The sequence below is a fragment of the Ranitomeya imitator genome, chromosome 3, assembly GCF_032444005.1.
Source record: "Ranitomeya imitator isolate aRanImi1 chromosome 3, aRanImi1.pri, whole genome shotgun sequence".
In the NCBI taxonomy this organism is placed as follows: domain Eukaryota; kingdom Metazoa; phylum Chordata; class Amphibia; order Anura; family Dendrobatidae; genus Ranitomeya; species Ranitomeya imitator.
The window spans coordinates 227,557,656-227,584,381 of NC_091284.1; the positions used below are offsets into that span (position 1 = coordinate 227,557,656).

At 46.9% G+C, this 26,726-nt stretch overlaps 1 protein-coding gene across 5 annotated transcripts in view; it reads right to left on the reverse strand.

Moving 5' to 3' along the window:
* Positions 1-26,726, reverse strand: part of LEMD1 (LEM domain containing 1) — a 133,877-nt gene that overhangs the window by 20,394 nt on the left and 86,757 nt on the right. For 3 of the 5 annotated variants that reach the window (XM_069756221.1, XM_069756223.1, XM_069756222.1), the window contains exons 2-5: positions 26,344-26,458; positions 25,608-25,718; positions 6,131-6,225; positions 2,673-2,756 (exon numbers count right to left, since the gene is read on the reverse strand). In XM_069756221.1, coding sequence (XP_069612322.1) covers positions 2,673-2,756; positions 6,131-6,225; positions 25,608-25,718; positions 26,344-26,458 — 405 coding nt within the window. The remainder of the gene's footprint in view (positions 1-2,672; positions 2,757-6,130; positions 6,226-25,607; positions 25,719-26,343; positions 26,459-26,726) is intronic. The other 2 variants (XM_069756220.1, XM_069756219.1) reach the window with 1 other exon arrangement.

The following is a 26,726-nucleotide window of genomic DNA, read 5'->3' on the forward strand; positions in this document are numbered from 1 at the left end:
AAAAAAAAAATCTACCAAGATATATCTAAAAACTTTTGAGGGAACATTCTGTACGAACCTGGAAGATAAAGTAAATCACTTTACATACTAGGGAATGGATAGTGAGCTGCGGTATTCTTGCCTTTAGCAGCACAAGCATTGTAGAGTGAGCAGATCATATCATAACCTCTAAATTATTTCTCTCTGCTCAGGTGTCAGAATGCACTTTTATAATCTATTTTTTAAAAGAACATCTTGATTACTGGCTCCTGGTTTAAAGGGAATCTGTCTTCAGGTTTTTGCTACCCCATCTGAGAGCAGCATGATTTAGGGGCCCAGACTCAGATTCCAGTATCATTTACTTTACAGGGTGATAGAATTTTTTTAAATCACAGTATTACCGTATATACTTGAGTATAAGCCGAGATTCTCAGGCCAAATTTTTGGGCTGAAAGTGCCCCTCTCGGCTTATACTCGAGTCACGGTAGCGGTGGGGTCGGCGGGTGAGGGCGCTGAGGTATACTTACCTAGTCCCGGCGATCCTGGCGCTCCCCCTGCCGTCCCACGGTCTTCGGTGCTGCAGTTCTTCCCCTCTTCAGCGGTCACGTGGGACCGCTCATTAGAAAAATGAATAGGCGGCTCCACCTCCCATAGGGGTGGAGCCGCGTATTCATTTCTCTAATCAGCGGTAACGGTGACCGCTGATAGAGAAAGAGGCTGCGGCACCGAAGACAGCTGTGACAGGCAGAGGGAGCCGGACGTCGGGAGCAGGTAAGTATGTAATATTCACCTGTCCGCGTTCCAGCCGCCGGGCGTCGCTCCATCTTCCCAGCGCCTCCATCTTCCCGGCATCTCTGCGCTCTGACTGTTCAGGTCAGAGGGCGCGATGACGCATATAGTGTGCGCGGCGCCCTCTGCCTGATCAGTCAGAGCAGAGACGCCGGGAAGATGGAGGCGCCGGAACGAGACGCCGGGAGCTGCAAGCAAGAGAGGCGAGTATGTGTTTTTTTCTTTTTTATTGCAGCAGCAGTGGCACAGATTTATGTGGCGCATCTATGGGGCAGTATGAACGGTGCAGAGCACTATATGGGGCACAGCTATGGGGCACAATGAACGGTGCAGAGCACTGTATATGGGGCACAGCTATGGGGCACAATGAACGGTGCAGAGCACTGTATATGGGGCACAGCTATGGGGCACAATGAACCGTGCAGAGCACTGTATATGGGGCACAGCTATGGGGCACAATGAACGGTGCAGAGCACTGTATATGGGGCACAATGAACGGTGCAGAGCACTGTATATGGGGCACAGCTATGGGGCACAATGAACAGTGCAGAGCACTGTATATGGGGCACAGCTATGGGGCACAATGAACGGTGCAGAGCACTATACGGGGAACAGATATGGGGAACAATGAACGGTGCAGAGCACTGTATATGGGGCACAGCTATGGGGCACAATGAACGGTGCAGAGCACTGTATATGGGGCACAATGAACGGTGCAGAGCACTGTATATGGGGCACAGCTATGGGGCACAATGAACAGTGCAGAGCACTGTATATGGGGCACAGCTATGGGGCACAATGAACGGTGCAGAGCACTGTATATGGGGCACAGCTATGGGGCACAATGAACGGTGCAGAGCACTATATGGGGCACAATGAACGGTGCAGAGCACTGTATATGGGGCACAGCTATGGGGCACAATGAACGGTGCAGAGCACTGTATATGGGGCACAGCTATGGGGCACAATGAACGGTGCAGAGCACTATACGGGGAACAGATATGGGGAACAATGAACGGTGCAGAGCACTGTATGGGGCAGAGCTATGGGACAAAATGAACGGTGCAGAGCATTGTATATGGAGCACAGATATGGGGCAATAATGAACGGTGCTGAGCACAGTATGGGGCACAGCTATGGGACAAAATGAACGGTGCAGAGCATTGTATATGGGGCAATAATGAACGGTGCAGAGCACTATATGTGGCACAGCTATGGGACATAATGAACGGTGCAGAGCACTATATGGCACAGCTATGGGGAAATAATGATCTATTTTTATTTTTGAAATTCACCGGTAAATGCTGCATTTCCACCCTAGGCTTATACTCGAGTCAATAAGTTTTCCCAGTTTTTTGTGGCAAAATTAGGGGGGTCGGCTTATACTCGGGTTGGCTTATACTCGAGTATATACGGTAAATACTGCAGATCTAGTGAAGCTCTCTATAACCCACCCACACCACTGATCAACAGCTGCATACACTGTGGATAGGCAGAAAGTTGCCGATCAGTGGTGGGGGTGTGGTGGTTCTACATGGCAGGTTAACTAGTCCTCTAGTGATAATCTCCTGCTGATAAAATAGTGATTATCAAAAGTACAGCAAGCAGACCAGTAAGTGACATTCCTGACATCAGGGTTTATTTCTCTATATTATGCTGCTCTCAGATTAAGTGGCAAAAAATGGTGACAGATTCCTTTTACTGTAGACAGAATTGGTACAGTACATACAAACAGTATACATTTCTCGGTAAGCAGAGCATTGTGAGGCTGTGAATGGTTATGGATGAGGTACTGCGCTTCAGTATGTATTGTGGAGCAGAGGGGTTTTTGATAACGGATATTATATAATATATATATCTCTGAATAGATGTTCTGTCATCCAGGTCTAAAAGGCTATACTTTCCTGCTTTAACATTTTTGTAACGCTGAAATCAACTCCTAGTGCTGCAACGTTCTTATTAAACTCAGCTGCAATACATGCAGGGATCTGAAAGAACAAAAGAAAAAAATATTTTCATCTTGACAAAGTAATCACTGGTATAAAACAGTGCACAGGACCCAAAGCCAATTAAGAAAATGCCTCCAATGTTTATAAAGAAAGTGAAAAACTGGGGAAAATTTATCAAAACATGTGCAAAAAAAACAAAACAAAACAGAAGATGCTCACAGCCAATTAGTGACCAGTACTCATTTTTAGAGATTTTAAGAAGTCATAAAATATACAGGGAAACGGGGAAAAAAAAAACATTCACCCAGTGACCAGTGCTCTGTTAGGTATTAGAATTACATGTGTATAGGGCCCTGCAGGAGGAAGTGTCGCTGGGCGACTTGGTAAAGAGGATCGTCGAGAAGCTGAAACATTATGATCTGTTAACACCTAAAAAATGAATTATACAAAAGGATTACAGATTATTAAATGTAAACCAGGATATATTTCGCAATACAAGACTTAAGGCCCCGTCACACATAGCGACGCTGCAGCGATACCGACAACGATCCGGATCGCTGCAGCGTCGCTGTTTGGTCGCTGGAGAGCTGTCACACAGACAGCTCTCCAGCGACCAACGATCCCGAGGTCCCCGGTAACCAGGGTAAACATCGGGTAACTAAGCGCAGGGCCGCGCTTAGTAACCCGATGTTTACCCTGGTTACCATCGTTAAAGTAAAAAAAAAAAAACGCTACATACTTACCTATCGCTGTCTGTCCTCGGCGCTCTGCTTCTCTGGTCTGGCTGTGAGCACAGCGGCCGGAAAGCAGAGAGGTGACGTCACCGCTCTGCTTTCCGGCTGCCCGGCGCTCACAGCCAGACCAGAGAAGCAAAGCGCCGAGGACAGACAGCGATAGGTAAGTATGTAGCGTTTGTTTTTTTACTTTTAGGATGGTAACCAGGGTAAACATCGGGTTACTAAGCGCAGCCCTGCGCTTAGTTACCCGATGTTTACCCTGGTTACCAGCGAAGACATCGCTGAATCGGCGTCACACACGCCGATTCAGCGATGTCAGCGGGACCTCAACGATCAAAAAATGGCCCAGGCCATTCCGACACGACCAGCGATCTCACAGCAGGGGCCTGATCGCTGGTACGTGTCACACATAGCGAGATCGCTACTGAGATCGCTGTTGCGTCACAAAACTTGTGACTCAGCAGCGATCTCGCTAGCGATCTCGCTATGTGTGATGGGGCCTTTAAAGTGAACCAGTCAGCAGGATTTAGCTAAGTAAACTACAGGCATTGTCAGGTTGGCAGTGTTAAACTGATTAAAATGATACCTGGGGTGAAGACATCCATCTTGTGGATCTTGTATAATCAGTGTTAGACGTTTTCAGTTAATGATATGCTCATGCTCCGGGGCGGGACTGTCGGCAGAGTCTTATCTTGGTGATCTAAGCCAGAGAAACCAAGCAGAGATCTGCCCATAGGCCGCCCCAAAGCACAGTCTGTCTGTCTCTCTCTATGATGAGGAACAGGTTTGTGCTTCAGGGCGGCTTGTGGGCAGGTCTTTCCTTGGTTGGAGGCAGCATGGTGGGGCAGTGGTTAGCACTGCAGCCTAGCAGCGCTGGGGTCCTGGGTTCTAATCCCACCCAGGACAACATCTGCAAAGAGTTTGTATGTTCTCTCCGTGTTTGTGTGGGTTTCCTCCGGGTACTCCGGTTTCCTCCCACTTTCCAAAGACATACTGATAGGGATTCTAGATTGTGAGCCCCATCGGGGACAGTGATGATAATGTGTGCAAAACTGTGTAAAGCGCTGCGGAATAGGTTAGCGCTATATAAAAATAAAAGATTATTATTATTTGGTTTTTCTGGCTTAGAGCATGGGCATACCATTAACTGAAAACTTCTAACACTGATTAGAAAGTTGGGTTTTTGTGTTAGGTAATGGGTCTTCCAGCAAGACAATGACCCCAAACATACTACAAGAAGCACCCAGAAATGGATGGAGAAAAGAGCTGGAGAGTTCTGAAGTGGCCAGCAATGAGTCTGGATCTAAATCCCATTGAACACCTGTGGAGACATCTTAAAATTGCTGTTGGGAGAAAGCACCTAATATGAGAGGCCTGGAGCAGTTTGCAAAAGGAGAGTGGTCCAAAATTCCAGTTGAGAGATGCAAGAAGCTTGTGGATTGTTATAGGAAACGACTGATTGCAGTTATTAATACCAAACAGTGTGCAACCAAATATTAAGTTGTGGGTGCCAACAATTTTGTCTGTCCCAGTTTTGGGGTTGTGTGAAATAATGTCCAGTTTGCCTTTTCCCCCCTCCTCTGTACTAGAGTTTCTGGTACAATCTCAAGGGTGCCAACACCTTTACCCAAGACTATGCGTGCGTGTATTAGTGCTTATCCTATGTCTGCTAAGGTGACCTTTCACCCATTCAAAATAAATAAAAAAAATGCACATTGGGTATCCTTGGGTTCAGAAATATTCGATCTATCAAAATATAAAGTAAATTAATCCAACTGGTAAATGGCGTAGAAAAAAGAACAAATTGAAACGCTAGAATTACATTTTTATGGCTGCTGCAGCATTGCAATAAAATGCAATTAGAAGCGGTCAAAGCATTATATTTGCCCGAATAAGTCATCTCTGTGCCCAAAAAATAAGCCCATACCCAGCCAAGGATCACGAAAAATGGAAATGCTACAGGTCTGGAAAAATGGTGGCACAGGCAAATTTTTTGTCTTTTAAAAATTAACATGTTTGGTGTCTGAACTCGTAAGGACCTTGGGAATCATATTGTCAGGTCAGTTTGAGCATTTAGTGATGGTAAATAAAAAAACAATTGTGTAATTGCAATTTCACAGCACTTGGAATTTTTTCCCCCATTTTTCAGTACGCTATATGGTAAAATCAATGGTGTCACCGGTTCTATTTAACAGGACTGTCAGCACAGAATGACTGCTCAAACCAAATCAAGCACAGGCGCTCGGTGCATCATAACATGACCAAACATTTAATTACACCTCTCAATCTCCTCGTTTTCCCACAAGTAGGTGAACGTAAATGATTGGCCGCTCCACAATGCACTGAGCGCCTGTACTTGGCTTGAACAGACATTCGGAGTCTCTTCAATGCTTTTTTTTTTTTTTTTTTTTTTTTTAAAGGTGGATGGAGGTGTAAACCGATACAACAAATTTCATAGGGAAGCCGTCACCAAATTTGGTTTTCTCAGTTACTCTCAGGAGGCCACATCCCTGGGACACTAATAAGATCTCGTTAGGTTGAACTATCTAGTTCAGCAAGGGTTAATCTGGGCTGCGAATGTGGTTTTTTTTTTACAATGTAAATATTAAAAGTTGTTAAAAATGTTACAGCCAACGTGTTTGTGTTTCATTAATCAGCCAGTTGAGCCCAACTTACATTATTTTGGCTGTAGTTATCGCAACTAGGTGTTTTATTTCCTCTATCTCCATTCAGCTCACATCTCACATCCGTCAGATTCTTCACCTGAACACCTTCAAAAAATAAATAAATCAATAAATAAAAAATAAATTTAGATCTAAATAAGCAAAGTTATTAATGTGAATCCGTCATGTCTGATAACTCCATTAACCTGCAGGTTAACAGCATTATGAAGGTCTCCGGGTGCTGTACTGAAAGTGCAGAACCTGGGCAAACATTAATTCTTTCCCTAAGATGCCAGCTTTTAGTCATGCACGTTTCCCGACACATATACAGTCACCGCTTAGCACATTCACTGACAGCCAGCTCAGCAGTGCATTAATGCAGAGCGAACTGTCAATCAAAGTGCCGGGGTGTGCTCACAGCTGCTGCTCACAGTATACTGAGCAATGACAGTAGCCAGGCCGCCATGCTTGTATGAATGAAATCTGACGGCTCCTAGAAGGAATAATGTCTTCCCCAGTGTGCCGCACTTTAAGTACAGTGGCAGGTACAAATTCATACAAGTTAGTTATTCATACAAAACAATATACAGTAGGTCACTTGTAGATCAAGTGAAACTCCGTTTCCTAATAGTTTGAGATGGCAAATAACTGCAGTGGGTGATCCAGAAATGGGGCCAACATCATTCCATAACTAGGTAAATGTAGGTGGGGAAATGAGTGACAAGCCCTGTGGATGCCATACTGGAGACCACAGTTTTCACCCAGTTTACAAATTAACACAACTGCTGAAGAGCTAAAAAAAATAAAAAATAAAAAACACCCTGACCATAGAGAACTTTCTTTAAATTGTTGTCTACTCCTTTATCTTTCTTAGGTAACAAACCAATTTTAAAGGGCTACACCCACTACCGTACGCATCTCATGTCTAGATTGTGTTATCACTTTCCAAATCAGCCGGGATCCACATGATCCTTAAATACCCTTCTTCCTCAAATATATCCTAGATATAAAAACAATCACTTTCTATGATGAGCAAAACACTTAAATAGGGGTACTTTTCTTTTTTAAATTAAGGCATGGATGGATTTAAAATAAACGGAGGCATATTCACCTTCCAGCACCCCTGGGTATCCATCACAGGCCGCACAGGAGGTTTGCTTCTTTTGAAGTCACAGTTGCATTTGACTGCAGCGGTCAGGTGCATAGGAGAGCACGTCATTAGAAAAACTTCAGATGACGTGCTCTTCTAAGGGGCAGATATCACAGAGTCGGTGCGTCCTAGTGGTATGCCTTAGTTTATTAATTTTAATCAATCCATGTCTTAAAATACATACATAAATGTTACTGTCAGAGCCAACCCCTTCAACAACTTTTTCTTGTACATTTAAAAGGGTAGACAGATAGAACAATTGAGTTTTCAGGGTTAAAAACAGAGTACTTTATTAAACACGAATCAAGTGACAAAAATATACAAAAAGGTAAAATGTAACAGGATGATGTGCAAGATCACCAGCACCCACTACCCCCTAGTAATATGCATAATGCCTAAAATATATAAGGGCGTGCTCCAAATTGAAATACGTACTTGTCACAACCAAGTGGTTAATAGCTACAGAGGTGTATCAAGAGCAGCGCTTACCAGTTTAAAGTTAATGGGGGAGGTGGCACCGAATTGCATCCCAGAGTGCCCCAACGCACGTTTCGCCTGTTGGTATCCTGGCTTTGTCAAGGGGATAACTCTTTGGCCAAGCAAGGACCTTTATATCCCATTGGTGGCGTTTACAAAGCCAGTCACATGTTATGATCCGGCGAATCACTCCAGCATCTGCGGCGCGTGCGCATTGCGTGCCGCAGGTCCTGCACCGGCCGAAGGTGTCAGGCGGTCCGCGCATGCGCGGGGATATCAAAGAGGCCAAAGAGTTATCTCCTTGACAAAGCCAGGATACCAACAGGCGAAACGTGCGTTGGGGCACTCTGGGATGCAATTCGGTGCCACCTCCCCCATTAACTTTAAACTGGTAAGCGCTGCTCTTGATACACCTCTGTAGCTATTAACCATTTGTTTGTGACAAGTACATATTTCAATTTGGAGCACGCCCTTATATATTTTAGGCATTATGCATATTACTAGGGGGTAGTGGGTGCTGGTGATCTTGCACATCATCCTGTTACATTTTACCTTTTTGTATGATATTTTTGTCACTTGATTCGTGTTTAATAAAGTACTCTGTTTTTAACCCTGAAAACTCAATTGTTCTCCTATCTGTCTATGCTTATATATGGAGTAGGGTAATCTCTTTCCTCGTTTGGAGGTTTTGTTTTGCGTAACAACGCATGGTATAGTTACAATGCGGTTGTCTGGTACTCTGATTATACTAACTTTAGCTGTGTTTTCCACAGTATCCTTCCAGTCTTCCATGGACTATAGAGCACAAGATTCTATTTGGCGTGCTCAAATTGATCAAACATTTAAGGATGATGGTAATGGGGGTGCCAATGGGGCGAATAATGATCTTCAGGAAACCATGATTGGATTTAAGGAACTTCTGCGCAAAAGGACGAGAGTATGGTGGAATAAGGCTTTTTTTAGAAAAATATCTGGAAGAGGGATTGATCCCTCGTGGCCTTAGAGTTCAGGTGTTTCCGTCATTTCCAATTATGGATGAGGAGATTAAAACAAGATGGGAGGAATTCTCAAACACCTGCTCTAAAAGCCACATGGAATTATTAAAAGAAATGGATTCCAAAAACTATAGAAACAGAAATGGAAGCGTTACAATTTACCCTTAAGAGGGACATGACCATAGATGCCCTCAAACAATTCAATGATGACATAGACACAGAATTGCAGAAGTGGGTAAATGAAATACAAGCTATTAAAGCTAAAAAGTTCAAAAGGGATACGAATGACAGACTGACTGGTAATGTTTATAGATGGCGTGGACCGAATGATAGATCCCGCCCTCGTGATCGACCTTTTTCACATTCCCGGTCAAGATCCACCTCCAGAAAGTCCTATACAGCGCATGAAAAACGGACCACCCATCCACAAGCCTGTGGTGAGACTACCACATCTGTTCCACCTACCAGGGGGGTTGTTACCCGACAGGCAGCCAAACATAAGGGCCCCCAAGGAGGGAGGCCGACATCTGGACCCCAGGGTGGGCTACAGGTATATAATCTATCTTTGCGTGTTTTTTCAGATGCCCAGTTTGAAGTTCTTGGGAGTGGCCTGGCCTTCTCCCCCACTAAGTCCTTTAATTATTTTTCAGCATTGAAAGATTTGCACCTTTTCTCTCGGAAACTCATATTAAAAAAATTACATCATAAAGAAACATCTACAAATGAGACGTTGACTGAGATGGAAACAGAGGCACTGCAGAATCTTCAGGACCTCCTTGATGAACAAACCACGTTTCATCCAGGTAGGTTCCCACCAGCTGTCATGCCCAGATCTACAAGGTTTCCCCCCCTTCTCATTATGTCCGGCCGTTGAGATCTTCACAAAATTGGTAACTGAGGATCTCAAAAAATTGTCCACTCGCCGCAGATTTGATAATCTCACACAACGGCAGCGGCAGGCTCTTAAAGAACTGCAGTCGTGTAAAGATGTGGTTTACAAACCGGCTAATAAGGGGGGAAACATCGTGATCTGGCCATGTGATAAATATGAGAAAGAAGTATTCCGACAACTACGGGATGGTAACACTTATTTAAAGTTGTCATACAATCCAGTTGCCTCCTTTTTATCTCAGTTACAGCAGATTCTCATAAAGGCCCATGAGAAAGGTATTATTGATAAAAGGATGTTGGAGGGGCTGATGGTCAGGTCCCCCAAGACTCCAACTTTTTACCTCTTGCCTAAAATCCACAAAGACGCCGTCGACCCCCCTGGGCGTCCGATATTGAAGGTGTGTCTGATCCAATTTGTAAATTTATAGATTTTCTAAAACCTTTGGTGGAAAACCTACCATCTTATGTACGTGACACGATGGACGTCCTTACTAGGGTCGATGGCGTCTTTTTGGACCAACAAGTTCTGTTGGTCACCGCTGACATTCAAACCCTATATATATATATGTATCAATCATACTCATGGCCTGGACGCGGTCCGTTTCTTCCTTGGGGCCTCCGACCTGGACAGCTCTGTATGTGATTTAATCCTCGAGCTCCTGCGATTTGTCCTCACCCATAATTTTTTTGTTTTCAAAGATGTTTTTTATCTACAGAAGCGCAGCACAGCCATGGGTGCGGCCTGTGCGCCCTCGTACGCTAATCTCTTCCTTGGTTTTTGGGAGAGATTCCTTTTTGGCGACGGGGGCACGGAGGCCGCCGACCATGTGCTGTGCTGGCTTCGTTATATAGATGAAATTTTTTTCATGTGGGAGGGGGAAGACGTCGCGGCAGCTCGAGCATTTTATGCTCAAATTAAACACGAATCCATTTAATATTAAGTTTACCTATTTATACCATCCTACTAAGGTTGACTTTTTAGACATCACTCTGGAGATTGATATGTCTAGATGTATCCAGACTGACGTCTTTCGAAAACCAACCTCTGTAAATGCCTTGATTCGTGCAGATTTGGCCCACAATCCCACCACTATCAGAGCTGTCCCGGTCAGACAGTTCCTGAGGATGAGACGGATCTGCTCATCCGACCAAAAATTTCAAATTCAAGCTGCCGACTTACAGTCCCGCTTCCTTGCACGCGGCTATAGCCGCAGATGCATTAAGCGGGGCTTTGATAGGGCTAGAAAAACTCGGCGTAGTGACCTACTGTATACGAAGAAACAAAAGGCAAGAGGTAATGATAATACCATTAGATTTATTGGTACGTATAACCATGAATGGCATCAGGGGCATCTTGAATAAGCACTGGTCTATTCTGAAGACAGAGCCTACCCTGGGGGACAGCTTGGGAGATTTTCCAGCTATGACTGCCAGGGGAGCACCAAATTTAGGTAATCTCCTGGTTAGGAGTCATTATGTTCCACCTATCAAAAACATTTTTGGCACTCGGGGGCCCCTCCTGGGGTGTTTTCAGTGTGGCCACTGCCTGGCTTGCGTGAATGTCCAGCGTACCTCTACTTTTGAAACATCGGATGGCCTTAAACAGTTTGAAATTAGACAGCACATAACATGTGGCACAAGTAATGTAATCTACTATGCCACCTGTGCTTGTCCTCGGATCTACATTGGCCTCACTTCTAGAGAGCTCAGAGTGAGGGTGCGCGAACACGTTCGGGACATTCGCGCAGCGGGGACGGCGGTCGATCCCTCTGAGCTGAGGACAATCCCGCGTCATTTCAGGACGTTTCACAATTGTGATGCGGGGTCCCTTCAGATCAGGGGGATCGAGAGTCTGCATCTAGGGGTGAGGGGTGGAAACTATAAAAAAAAAAAAAACTTTTGGCCCAACGAGAGGCAAACTGGATAGTGCGCCTTAATACCATGGTACCAAGTGGACTCAATGAAGCATTAAGCTTCTCATCATTTCTATAATTCATAGATCGTTTCTGTTGTGTTTCCATCTTCTGCGTCCCCCTGATCACCAGAATTGGATTCTAATGTTGCTCTTAATGTTAATTTTAATCTTTTTATTTTCCGCTTTTATATTTTTTTCACACTTTAGGTATTTGTGTAGGGATCAAAATGTCCCATACTGCAACTCTATGTGTCTCCGGCAGACTAAGTCCTTCCCAGCCTTGAACCCGATGTATTGGCAACTCTTCAAACATTCAAGAATATTGCGTCACTAGCATGAGGATTTTGTCTTGTGAAGACTGTTTTCTGATTGATTATCATTTAGGATTGTTATAACACTTACCCAATATTGTCACGCATCTTGATGTGGGGTTATTTATGCAGGGATACATGTGGGTCGGGCTCGCTCAGCTGAGTGCGTGCGCACTGTTGTTGCGGCAGCTCCTCCTCCGGCCGCGGCGTCTATACGGCTCTCTGTGTGTGCGCGGTGATTTGATATCCCCGCGCATGCGCGGACCGCCTGACGCCTTCGGCCGGTGCAGGACCTGCGGCACGCAATGCGCACGCGCCGCAGATGCTGGAGTGATTCGCCGGATCATAACATGTGACTGGCTTTGTAAACGCCACCAATGGGATATAAAGGTCCTTGCTTGGCCAAAGAGTTATCCCCTTGACAAAGCCAGGATACCAACAGGCGAAACGTGCGTTGGGGCACTCTGGGATGCAATTCGGTGCCACCTCCCCCATTAACTTTAAACTGGTAAGCGCTGCTCTTGATACACCTCTGTAGCTGTTAACCACTTGGTTGTGACAAGTACATATTTCAATTTGGAGCACACCCTTATATATTTTAGGCATTATGCATATTACTAGGGGGTAGTGGGTGCTGGTGATCTTGCACATCATCCTGTTACATTTTACCTTTTTGTATGATATTTTTGTCACTTGATTCGTGTTTAATAAAGTACTCTGTTTTTAAACCTGAAAACTCAATTGTTCTCCTATCTGTCTATGCTTATATATGGAGTGGGGTAATCTTTTTCCTCGTTTGGAGGTTTTGTTTTGCGTAACAACGCATGGTATAGTTACAATGTGGTTGTCTGGTACTCTGATTATACATTTAAAAGGGTGTATCTGGGACTTTGGCTAAAAAAAAATAAATAAAAAAATGCACCTAAGCACTAACAGGCAGGTAATTGCAACATACCTGCCAGCTATGCCATTTTTTCCTGGCATAGAGCAGTCACAGACCACTCCTGCCTGGGATTCAGCTATATCTACAGACGCGACAGAGCGGGACTTCTGAGACCATTCTGATTGTCAGCCGGCTCACCAATTAGGTAGCGGGGATCTGGCTGTCAATCAGAATGACCTTGGATGTCCCACCCTGTGTCGACAGAGCGTAAAAGAAGCTTCCACTTTGTAGACGTGACGTCAGCAGTCTGTGACCGCTCTGTGCTGGGGGAAGAACGGCGCTGGACAGAACAGGCAGGTCAGCTGCAATTACCTGCCTGTTAGGCTTCATTCACACTTCCGTCGCTTGGGGTACGTCATACTGCAATGAAGTGACGTATCGACAGATGTTGTGAAAATAGTGAAAAGCGTGTGTAACGCATCCAGTGTTGTGATGGATGCGTCGAATGAGTTTGAGCCTGAATTTTAAAGGTACAATAGAATATAAGAGAGAGAGAGAGCGAGCGAGCGAGAAAAAAAAAAAACAAACAAAAAAAAAAACAAAAACATTCCTCAGAACGTTTTCTCCACACGACGGACCGCTATTTTCTGACGGATCCAGTGCACGACGGATGAAAAGGATGGCCATCCGTCACAATCCTTCGCTAATACAAGTCTATGGGAAAAAACAGGATCCTGCAGAAAAATTTGCAGGATCCGTTTTTTTCAAAACTCAACGGATTTCGACGGGAGGAAAAATAGGGATTTTTGTGTACTCACCGTAAATCTTTTTCTCAGATCCACTCATTGGGGGACACAGAACCATGGGTGTTATGCTGCTGTCGCTAGGAGGCTGACACTAAGTTGAGACAAAAAGTTAGCTCCTCCCCTGCAGTATACACCCTCATGCTGGCTTCCAGAGACCTAGTTCAGTGTAAAAGCAGTAGGAGATCATTAACCACATATAACATAATTATAGAGTATAACATGTCAGAGTAAGTCAAGAACCAAAAAACGAGCCATAAGGCTAACAGCGTGGGTGCTGTGTCCTTCAATGAGTGGCTTGGAGAAAAATTTTTCACGGTGAGTACACAAAAATCCCTATTTCTCCTTCGCCACATTGGGGGGCACAGAACCATGGGACGTCTCAAAGCAGTCCCTGGGTGGGGAACAATACAACCAAATAACTCCGTGTACCAACTGACTATAAATCCGCAACGGCCGCCTGCAGAATATGTCTGCCAATGGCCGCATCCGCTGAAGATTGAGTGTGGACATTGTAGTGCTTTGTGAAAGTATGCAGGCTGGACCATGTTGCGGCCTTGCAAACCTGCTCTGCCGACGCCTGGTGCCAAATGGCCTAAGAAGCACCCACCGACCGAGTTGAGTGTGCCCTAATCCCCGCCGGGATAGGTCTGCCCCTGACCCGATAAGATTCTTGAATAGCTGTTCGGATCCATCTGGCTATCGTGGCTAAACCCTTTCTGTGACCCTCAGGGAGCACAAAGAGGGAGTCCGATTTGCGGAAGGGGGCAGTCCTAGAAATGTACCTCCTGAGAGCCCTTACCATGTCCAAGGTGTGAAGGGACTTTTCAACCCTATGTGTTGGCTGTGGGCAGAAGGAGGGAAGAACGATATCTTCATTAAGGTGGAATGATGAAACCACCTTGGGAAGAAAAGACGGAGATGGACGTAGGACTACTTTGTCCTGGTGGAAGGAAAGGAACTGCGCCCGGCAGGACAGTGCGGCCAACTCTGAGACTCGCCTGATAGAGGTTACTGCCACAAGGAAGATGACCTTCCAGGAGAGAACAATCAGCGGGACATCCTGCAGAGGTTCAAAATGGGACTCCTGAAGAACACTCAGGACCAAATTGAGATCCCAAGTCTCTAACGGCATTCTATAGGGGGGTACTATGTGGGAGACCCCCTGAACAACAGTCCTGGCTTGCAAATCAGCAGCAATCTTACGTTGGAACAACATGGATAACGCGCGACGTGGCCAATCCGGGGTGACTAGGATCAAAGGAACCCCCTCCATCTTGATTTTCCAGATTACCTTCGGTAGTAAAGGAAGCGGAGGAAACACGTACGGGAAGTGGAACCGATGCCATGGGGATATCAGTGTGTCCACCCCGATGGCCTGGGGATCCCGAGAACTTGCTATGAAGTTAGGAACTTATGCGTTCAGTCTGGACACCATCAGATCCATGTCCGGAGCCCCCCAGCGATGGCAAATCTGCTGGAAGACCTCCGGATGGAGTTCCCACTCCTCCGAGGCGAGACCCTGACGGCTGAGAAAGTCCGCCGCTCAGTTTTCGGCGCCTAGAATGTGTACTGCAGAAATGGTGGAGAGGTTGTTCTCGGCCCAACGGAGAATGTGGGAGACTTCCCGCATTGCCGCCCTGCTGCGGGCCCCCCCCCCCCCTGATGGTTTATGTATGCCACAGCTGTGACGATTGAATTCGAATTGGGTGACCCGCGAGGAGGAAGTGGAAACATCTCAGGGCAAATCTGATCGCTCGAATCTCCAAGATGTTTATTGGACGTCTCTACTCCCGAATGGTCCAACGCCCCTGGGCAGTGTGGTGGCGAAATACCACTCCCCAACCGAGGAGGCTGGAGTCGGTAGTCACCACCAGCCAGTGAGTTGGGAGAAAGGACCTCCCCTGGCTGAGGGATGATTCCAAAGTCCACCATTTGAGCGCTTGCCTGATCCGCGGGGACAGAGGACTTGGCCGATCGAGGGATGACGGAAAGCCAGACATGTTGAAAGAGAAGCAGGCGTCCGCCTACTTTGGTGGTGTCGAGCGGAAGACTCCCCGAGTCATTGTGAAGGAAATGAGGCTGTGGAGGAGGACCAGAATGAGCTACTGCGAAAAGGCTGAAAATGAAAATGTTGCTGACGCTGAAAAGGAGTTTTAGGCCTGTGCTGCAGGAAGAATTTGCTTTTCCCTCCTGTAGCATCAGAAAGAAGCTGGTCTAATTTTTCTCCAAACAGACATCCGCTCTGAAAAGGCAGAGAAATCAAGACTTTTTAGAAGAGGAATCCGCACACCACTCTCTAAGCCATAGTTCTCTCCTAATGGTGACGACGTTTGAGGCAGCAATTGAAGCACAGTTTGCTGCGTCTAAAGACGCGTACATCACAGTCTCCAGCCATAGCGATTTGTTTGGCGAGATCTGGAAGAGCCTGGTCCTGAATGGATTTTGCAAGAGCATCTGCCCAGAAAACCATTGCTTTTGCGACCCATGCCGCAGCAAAGGAAGGGGATAGACAGGAACCTGAGGCTTCATACACTGAGCAAGCCAGGGAATCTGGCGTTCTGTGGGATTTTTAATCAAAGCCCCATCAGGTACGGATAAAAGGGTTTTGGTAGCCAAACGCGATACCGGAGGATCTACTAGTGGAGGTTCCGTCCAATCTTTGATAAGATCTGCGGAAAAGGGATACTTCGTTTCCAGGGCCTTTTTTCCCGTAAAGCGCTTTTCCGGTCGCTCCGTGTCGCCGGACTATATCTAAAAAATCCGGGTGAGAGGTGAACACCCTATGGGATCACTTGGTTTTTTTAAAAGATACCGCATGATCCAGAGCGGAATTAGGGTCATCATCAACCTTTAGCGCGTGATTGACAGCTCCAATGAGGGAATCCACAGTCTATTTAAACTCCGGAGAATCCTGGTCCAAAGATGCCTCAGACTCATACTCAGAGTCATGATCGCTATGAACCCCTGGAGAGGGTGAGCGAGAAGTGAAGCTACCAGAGGCTGAATGACGTGGTGACGTGCGGATCCATTTTTTTGGATGTCCGTACCTCCTTAAGGTGAGAGGTGCCCCTGCTGGCCGAAGACTCCCCTGTAAGGGAGGGGTCTCTTAACCCAGGTAGACGAGTGCCCCGCTCCTCAGAGGGGTCATGAAGAGATTCAATCGCTTTGGCTAACGAAGCCATGGATTGTGACGGTGACGCGGCCCACTCAGGGGGCTAGATACATTGGGATCGGTAGCGGCGGAGGGCTCCTGGGCACATCATTGGGCATCACAGGCTGAGCAGAGAGGGGAGGGAGAGGAGCCTGGCAGGTGGTACACGCAGTGAAAAAGGTGGTATGCACCTTTGTAGCCTTTTAAGCCCTTGACTGCGACATGATGTACCCCAATATAAGTAAAAAACACTGCTAGTAGAAGCGATGTGGGGTAAAGCTGTAGGGAAGCACCTAGTGCAGTCTCCTTACCCAGGTCCTGTAATCTGAAGATGATGGCGCTGAGTACGGAAAGACCGGCATCCAGGAGTGCTGACATGTGCAGAGGGCGGCCAGAGCTGCTGTGCAGTGGAGAAAGATGGCTGCCGAGAGCTGGGAGATAGTCTCGCAAGGAGCGAGAAGCGCCAGGTCTGGGGGCGGAGCCACACAAGTGATGCGAGCGGTAGGCGGGCCTATCGGGATGCAGCCCGCACTAGGCCGAAGCCGGGGGCTAAATTTCTGGCCGACGCGCACCCGTGGACCTCCGGAAAAGATGCCGCGGAGCCCTGTGGGGACCCTGCCGCTATGGAACCCTCCTATGACCGCCAGAAAAACGACCCCTCCTGGGTGGCACTTAGCCCGATATGAAGGGGATGGCAGATGCCGCAGGTCAGAGCTGTGCCCGGGGTAGTTAGGACGGTGCAGGGTTGGGGGGAGCCTCCATCCACTTAAAAGGGGGGTAGGGAGGAACCGTCCACCTCCTTCCATCATCCACTTTTTTCAGTGGTGATGCAGTGGGGGCTGCACGAATGCCACGATGTAGGGTGCCTCTGAGCATCCGAGGGGATAACCTGGTCGGGCAGGGCAAAACGTCCGGCAATAGGCCTGGCTGCAGAAGAGGATACGAGGAGGTGATACTCCATGTGCTCGTTTGTTAAGGTAAGGGGGGTGGGTGGGGGAGAGATCGGTGCCCTTGAGAGGATACGGAGAGGTGACACTCTCCGTGCTCACCTGTTGTTGGTTCGGGGAGATCAGAGCCTTGATAGGTTCAGTCGCCCCTTCATCCAGGTAAAAAAGTTAAATAGTAAAAAATAAAAAAATTCTGGTCTGAATAGCAGACCCAGTGTGCCTCCTATGGACACTAAGCTTGAACTGGGTATCTGGAAGCCAGCATGAGGGTGTATACTGCAGGGGAGGAGCTAACTTTTTTGTCTCAACTTAGTGTCAGCCTCCTAGCGACAGCAGCATAACACCCATGGCTCGGTGTTCCTTAATGTGGCGAAGGAGAAAGACGGAAGTGTGAAAGAGGCCTTAGTGCTCAGGTACATTTGTTAAGTCCCAGATTCCCACTTTAATAAGCTTTAACATTTAAGGTAAGGCTTCTTTCACATTTCCGTCGGGACCCTCCCGTCCTGCTGCGTCGCTGAAACGTAGCAACGGACGTTAACAAAATAGTGTCAAAAATAATGTGACGGGTGCACTGGGCCCGTCTTTCTGACGGACCAGTTGAGGCTATGTGCACCTCTTGTGTATGCGTCTTCGCGGCGGTATTCTGCTGCAAAAACGCATACACAACACAAACCAGGTTAAAAATGATAAAAAAAAAAAAAAATATATCAATATTCTCACCTACCGGCATCCCGCGCAGCGTTACCGATGCTCCCGGCAGCTAGCGTTCCTAATAATACATCGCAAAATCTGCATAGGCAGCATCAATAGTAAAAAGAGAAAGAGCAGTAGTAGAGATGAGCGGTGTTCGAGTCGAACTGTTCGCCAATTTCAAATTCGAGCTGTTTTGGGCGGTGTTCGAGTCGTTCGTCGAACCCAAACAATTTGCTTAAAAATCGGCTGTTCGAGTTTTTCAATAACTGTTCGTTCACCAAAAGCCTAGCTTGATTTGCACATTAAAACGGTGTATCATTGTTAATAGACTGTTTCAGTGTATAGTGGGCGGGGGCGAGTGAGCCGCTCGCGTCATCAAGCGGCGCCGCCCACAATGCCCCGAACCTCGGACATCAGCAGACATCTTGGATGCCACCTGGGGATGCAATTCCCGGCCGGACGAGCGGCGACATGCGCCGCATCAGGTGGAAATCATCGTAGCTGATTGCGTACATTTATATGGCACACCTAGGACATGTAGCAACACTGCCCCGACGAAGCTGACGTGAAACGCGCGTTGGGGCCACCACGTGGGTCATCCTGGTTACCAACCTTTGGGTAAGGATCAATAAGATCTATTTATGGTGTCTTTCTTTTCCCCTTCTCCTTGGCTTTTGATTATTGACCGGATGTAGTGGTCACTTAGCCTGTGCGCAGGGCTATTTATATGCATACATAGCCATTAAGTATAGACTTATAGGGGTACCCTTATACTATCTGGTCCTTTTCCCGATTACTTTGTGGCACTATGCACTTTATTAATATTAAATTGGTATCAGGATTACCTACGTGGTGTCTAATTCCATCTTTTGCTACCATTCATTCTCCTTTTCAGTTATATGTTATGTTTAATTGAATTATGATTTTTGTATATTTTTCTGGCTATGGTTGCCAATTGTTGTAAAGAATAAAACCTGATTTTTGGACTTTAACTCCATTGTTTCTTTCTTATTGCTATTGTGAGGAGTGTCCACTTTTACTATTGGTATCGAATATCTCCCTGGGTAGCTCCCCCACTTGGGGTGTGAGTATGGTGGAGGTTTCGGGTACAGTATCTTCATATTTGGTCTTTTGCTGCCATTTCCTCACTGCTGCAGCTTAGTGTTAGACGGCACCGCTGCTGCTGTGGGCGCTATACAGACTAAGAGTGTTTTTTTGGAGTGAATTGTCAGAGATAGGTTTAGGGAGTCGGGAGGAGTTGGGACTAGTTGTAATATCAGCCCTTTTCAGGGTAGGTTACAGCAGTTCATAGCACTGTTTGCCAGGCAGGTCTGTGCCAGTGCTGTGCAAGTGTTTGTCACAGCATTTGGTGTAATCTAGCTCAGCCAATCCTTTTGGGCTAGTAGCATTGTCTGATAGTCATCTGAGTAGCCCGCCTGTGAAGCTAGCTACACCGCCAGTGTATCTCAAATTTTACTGCATCTAATCCAGTTAATAGTTTAGGGCCTAGGGGCAGTGTCTGCACGTCAGCAGAGTAGCCCGCCTGTGAAACTAACTACACCGCCTGTGTCTCTCTATTTTCACTGCATCTAATCCAGTTATTAGTTTTGGGCCTAGTACCACAGTTTGGCCACTCAGTTCTGCTCAGTTTTCATCCATCGGTTGTTGTGCCAACAACTACAGATACAGAGTTGCCAATTAGTTAAGCACTAAAATGAGTGGCAAAAGGCTTGCTGCTGGTGGAAAGGGGAATAGGCATGTTGGAAAGGGAAAAAAAGGTTGTGTCCGTGGGGTAGGTGGTAAAGCAACAGTAACATCTGCAGAAGAAAGACCATCTTCCAGCCAAAGTAAGATGTCTACTTCTTTTCGTGGACAATCTGATATGATCCCTTTCTGACGACCATCGCTACAAGCATCGCCAAAAATTCCAGATAAAGCACAAAAACAGCAGGTGCTTGAACGGATATCAAGTGCTCGTTCAAGTGGGCTCTCCTCCATGTCAACCTCAACACTACTCCAGTCCTCAGAGTTGTCACCCCAATCGCACTTGCTTCCTCACAGCTCCCAAGTCTCAAGCTGCCCGTCTGAGCATTGGGTAACACACATGGATGAGTCTGTAGAGCTGTTAACTCATACTATAGCCTGGAAATCAGAGGTCTGCTCCAGAGCTTCTGTGAATCCAGACGAGGAAATGATCTGCACTGATGCCCAGAATCTTTGTGAGTCGGATCCAGGCCCAGATGAAGAAGGTTCTGAGCATAATGTAGACCCTCGTTCCCAAACTGTAACTCCTGTTGGTGGAGACAATGAGGAAGATGATGATGAGACTGAGATACCTGATTGGAACGAAAACTTGACTTTTTGATCAGGGCAGGAAGAGGTTGGCCCTAAGGACGACGGGTGTGAGAACACACAGGATGATGATGACGAGGTTGTAGACCCCACTTACTGTCAACCCCCAGTCCTCCAGTCCATGAGGTCAGCAGAGGAGGTGGAGGAGGATGTTACAGACGAGTCTTACGACGAGGTAACGGTGTGCCTTCCTGGACAGAGACGGAGTACTGGAAGCACGTCAACAAATGCATCCTCAACCCCAACTGTGCCTCAGACCAGAAATCGTGGTGGCTCTTCAGGTCGCACGGGCTCTAAGCCATGCATAGCCTGGGCATTTTTTGACATCACAAAGGATGACCCAACTCATGTGGTCTGTAAGATTTGTCAACAAAATCTCAGTAGAGGCCAAAAAATCACTAGCTTGAGTACTTCATGCATGAACCGTCACATGGATATGAGGCATAAGTTGCAGTGGGAAGCTCACTGTGCTACAATGCGGCCTAGTGGGCCGGGTCAACCACCGTCTGCCCCATCAAGTGCATCCGCGTCCTCTTCATCCTCTGTGACTGTGGGGACAGCAGTCGCACATTGTTTTGGATGCAGACCTTCCACCTCTTTACCCGCAACAGCCAGTGTGATTGGCAGGTCGTCAGGACATTTGCAAGTGGAAACACCTGCTGTTGTTGAGCACTCTCTGACATCGACACCACATTTTGATCAAGGCAACATAACATCTCCGCCTGCACCTTCCTCACAGACCAGCAGTTTGCCGGGGACACCCTACTCAACTCCGTCTAAGCACGGCAGCCAGCCCTCAGTCCCTCTAATGTGGACAAGTAAAAGATAATTTCCTCCTAGCCATGACAAAGATAAGAGGTTGAATTTCTCCATCTGCAAGCTGTTGGCTACAGAAATGCTGCCTTTCCGCCTGGTGGACACAGAGGATATTCGAGACCTTATGTCCGTCGCAGTGCCCCAGTACCAGCATGTCACACACAACATCACCGCTTCCTTAAGAAACTGTGTGACAGGGTGCATTTCACCACAGACACTTGGACGAGTAGACAAGGACAGGGGCGTTACATGTCGGTGACTGGGCACTGGGTAACTACGGCGACATCAGGAGAAGGGGCTGCTGTCCTAGTCTTGCCGTCCCCATGAGTTGCTCGTCGATCCTTTGTATCTAGTAGTTCCTCCACTGTTCTGCCTCCTCAACCTCCTCTCGGTCCTCCACCTGCACACAAAGCCTGTCTGGTAATGCCACCCACGTTGTAACTGCGCAGAAGGAATCCTGCACACCTCCTCACTATGCTATCACCAGGGCTCAATGGCATCAGGCAATGTTCACATTGAAATGTCTGGGAAATGTGAGTCACACAGCTGAGGAGTTGTGGTCAGCTCTGGAGACCGAGTTCCATCAATGGTTGTCTCCACTCAACCTGCAGCTAGGGAAGGCTGTGTGCGACAATGCTGCAAACCTGGGTGCGGCCCTTCGCTGGGGCAATGTCACACACGTGCCTTGTATGGCTCACGTTTTGAACCTGGTTGTCCAGCAATTTTTATCCCACTATCCCAGACTAGATGGGCTTCTGCAGAGGGCACGGTCGCTGTGTGCTCACTTCCGCCGTTCACATCCCGCAGCTCAACGACTTGCATCTCTACAGAAGTCGTTGGGCCTGCCAGTTCACCGGCTGAAATGCGATGTGCCCACATGGCGGAATTCAACTCTGCACATGTTGCAGCACCGACGAGCCCTGGTGCAATACGTTATGACATATAGCCTGGCCCAACGAGATCAAGAGGTGGGGCAAATCACGCTGCAGGAGTGGTCTCAGATCAGGGACCTATGCACCCTTCTGCACAGAATTGAAATAGTGACGAAGATGTTTAGTGCCGACGATGCCATTATCAGCATGACCATCCCAGTGATTTACATGCTGAAGCACACCTTATATAGTGTTCGGAGTCAGGTGGTGGAACAGGAGGAGGAGGAGGAGGAACAGGAGGAGTCGTATGCGGAAGGGATCAGATCTCCAAATTCAAGAAGGTTGGCAGCAACAAGGCGGCTGGCATTGGAGGCTGGGGGAGAGGGACTACCGAGTGCACATGGTAGCAGCCAAACTGTTGAGGAAGGTGCAGGAGGCGAGGAAGTGAAGGACCAACTGGCGCTGGGCATGGAAGACTCATCAGATGAGGGAGACCTTGATCAAATTTCTGTTGTGCGAGCTTGGGGGGAGAGGGCTGACTAAGGAAGCATGATTCTCGCCTCGCCACCACCAAGACAACAAGGACTTGGTTCTCCTGGATGCGCAAGACACACGAGTGCCTTCTTGCTGCACTACCTGCAACATGACCCTCGGATTGTCAGAATCCGAAGTAATGCCGACTACTGGGTTGCCACACTCTTAGATCCCCGGTACAAAAGCAAATTTGGCGAAATAATTCCTGCCATAGAAAGGAAGTCACGCATGCAGGAGTATCAGCAGAGACGGTTACAGAATCTAACATCTGCTTTTCCACAAAACGCCAGTGGTGCACGTAGTGAATCTCTGAGTTCTAACTTGCCAACCGTGGGACTATCGAGTCATCACTCAAACCGTAACATCGTATCTGGTGGTAACACCAATTTTTTCCAATCGTTTCAAGATTTTTAGACCATACTTTGCAAGGCCACAGGAGACAAGAAGTCTAACGCACAGCCAACGCCTAGAGAGGATGGTACAAGAGTATCTCCAAGTTAACATCGATGCCATGACTGTGGAACTGGACCCTTGCTCATTTTGGGTTTCCAATCTTGAAAAATGGACTGAGCTCGCCACTCACGCCTTGGAGATCTTGTCGTGCCCCGCAGCCAGTGTTCTCTCTGAACGTGTGTTCAGCGCTGCTGGTGGTGTGCTGACAGATAAGCGCACGCGGCTGTCCAGTGACAATGTAGACAGACTAACGTTCATCAAGATGAACAAATCCTGGATCCGCAAGGACTTTTCTACCCCTGTGTCATCTTGAGGAGACTAAAAGCTTGATGATTTTTGAAAATCACCCCACCAACCGTTTTAAAAAACTCTGGCGAAATTGATGCCACTTAAGTGGTGTCTGTGGCCGAATTTTTGGAAAAAATGGAGACCCTTATTTAGTCACCTTGCTGAGTTTTACATGACGTTGCCATCGTCAATTCTAGTTGGGTGGGGTCGTCTGCAAAGTTGTTTCCTCATACTATGGCCTGGGATTCAGAGGTCTGCTCAAAAGCTTCAGTGTCTGCTAGTCAGCAGAGTAGCCCAGCCACCCACCGCCTGTTTACCTAAGTACTATTTTTAACGGCATCTGGCCCAGGAAATCCTTTTGGGCCTAGTAGAATTTGGTGCTACTCAGCAGCGTACTTCACCCATGAAGCAAGCTACACCGCCGGTTTACCTAAGTACTATTTTTTAACAGCATTTGGCCCAGGAAATCATTTTGGGCCTAGTAGCAATTTCTGCTTCTCAGCAGAGTACCCCACCCATGAAGCAAGCTACACCGCCTTCTTTCTTTCTCAATCTAACCCCTCGGCTCTGGGGTGTCCACTCTCCCTCCAGCTCTCTCCTTCTCACAGGTGGACTACCGCGTGTTTTCACACTGTGGCGAATCTTTTGGGCCCAGGCATAAGAAGTCGTCGAGGTAATGGATAATATGTGCCGCCTTACAAACGTCCATGACGACACATTCGAGGAAGCAACTAAACGCCTCAAATAGTAAGCAGGATATGGAGCACCCCATGGGCAAACAGCGATCTATGTAGTATGCTCCTTCACAGAAGCAGCCCAATGGGAGGACACTATTCGGAGGCACAGGTAGTAACCAGAACTCCCCCTCAATGTCTGTTTTGCCCATTAGGGTGCCCCTTACCAACTTCTTGACCCACTTGATTGCCTCGTCAAAAGAGGTACAGTACATAGTTGATGTTGTCGTTTACGGACCTTCCCCTTGGATATGACAAATGGTGGATTAGTCTGAATGTATTGGGTTCATTTTTTGGCACAACTCCAAACGGGGTACCACTACGTCTTCTAAGGAAAGTGTTCTGAATGGATCCGCCGCCATTCTACCTAAAGATATTTATTTTTTTATTTTTTTTGTCAAGACGTCTGGGTGTTGGTATAGTGAGTTTAGATTTTTACTCCAGCCTTTCTTGACATGCCTATATCTGTGTCTCCTCCTCCTTTTACTCCTCCACCTCTTTTCTTTTCGCATGACTATATGTAGTTGTGACTTTTCCATGCGTTTGTTGTGTCTGAGCAGTTTGTCAGCTTTTGGACACCTTTTAAGTGTTTTCTATGTGTTTGTGTTTGCCTGCCATTGGTTTCAATGGGGTTCGACAGTGTTCGTCGAACAATTCGTTGAACACGTTCCTGTTCGATGAACCGAACCCGAACACTAGGCTCAACACTAATGTTCAGTTTGAAAAGACGGGACCAGTTGCTGGATTCCTGCTTTTCACAGTCAGCGACGCATCCTGCGCCCATAGGCTTCCATTGTAGCCAGTGACGGGCAACGCAGGATGCGTCGCTGACCGATTTTCCGACGTGCAGAAAAACGTTCCTCTGAACGTTTTCTCTGCCCGACGGACCGTTTTTTACGCAGGATCCAGTGCATGACAGATGAAACGGATGGCCATCCGTCACAATACGTCGCTAATACAAGTCTATTAAGTCTGCATTTTTTTTTGCAGGATCCTGCATTCTCAAAAATCAACGTATCTCGACGGGACCTGAAAGACGGAAGTGTGAAAGAGGCCTAAGGCTCCAGGCACATGGCTATATTAAAAGGGGCTACCCATATTAAACAGGGGGCTCCCCCACTCAACTTCTTAGAAGGGCCGCAGCCTCTTCATTGCATGATACTGATCTGACCACAGATACTAAACTCACACCCAATAATGCTCTAGCGCGGTATGCACCAACCTTCATCTTCACTATCTGAATACTGGTCCTCATGTCCACCTCCATTTTCTTTCAACTGCTTCTCTTCAAGTAGTTGCTGTAACTTCCTTTCATAAATAGCCCTGGTGGTAGCTAGACAAAATTAGGGGGGAAACAAGTATGAATTAAAATCACGATTAATACATTTCATCCCTTAGATCACACAATCCACAATGCTATACTGGATAATTTAAGAGCAGATCAGTCGAGAAATAACGCATTGCCTGCCTGGATATATTGTTTAAGCTCATTCTTCATAAAATATCGAAATGTAAAAGAAAGAAAGATGAGAACTGCAGGAGGAAAAATATGACAGCATTATGCAATCACCAAAATGAAGTCAGCACTTGTTCTCTGTAATGCACTAGAATATCTCGCCTCACAGAGGCAGACAGAAGACGTTGGGATCGTTCCTTATAAACCTGCACTGCATTTCAATCCTTGCATAATACCACATCACGGCGTGCGGTTTCTTTGTTTCCGAGAGCTTTGTTTGTACCTACATAATCATTATACCACAGCAGGCTTCATTTCTAACCAAGGCAATTGCACCTGGGGGGCTGGAGAGCCACAAAGCATATGATAGAGCCATGCTTGGTTATCTTCTTTGATCTACAGGGAATGATTCTCTGTCGTGCTGAGTAATCATTGCTTATAGACCGACGTCCTGTACATTGCTCCGACACTCCCTCACTCGTGTAAAATAGGAGATGCATACGTAAGATGGGTCCCGGGATGACCCCATGTTTCCTCAGCTGTTCCTTTATCTCGCTGTCACTCAAGCTTTTTAAGTCCATCTTGTCACTTCTCTTTTCCTCGTGGTCCCCAACGGGCTGAAGATGAGAAAGGAAACAGGAACTGTATTAGCTGGAAATCAGTCGAAGCCTGCAACACATGCTAAGGAGCACAATACATTAATGCTAACTATACTTTTGGTTTGATGAAGGGAGGGGCTGGGTTGGAACTTTTTTTTTTTTGGCTATATGGTTGTCTCCAGAATACTAGGTGCAGCAATTTACAAGTGAAAAAAAAAATCATCTTACACAATATTTAACTGATGCAACTTGTCTTGCACATGGCTGAGAAAGATATACAGTCCCT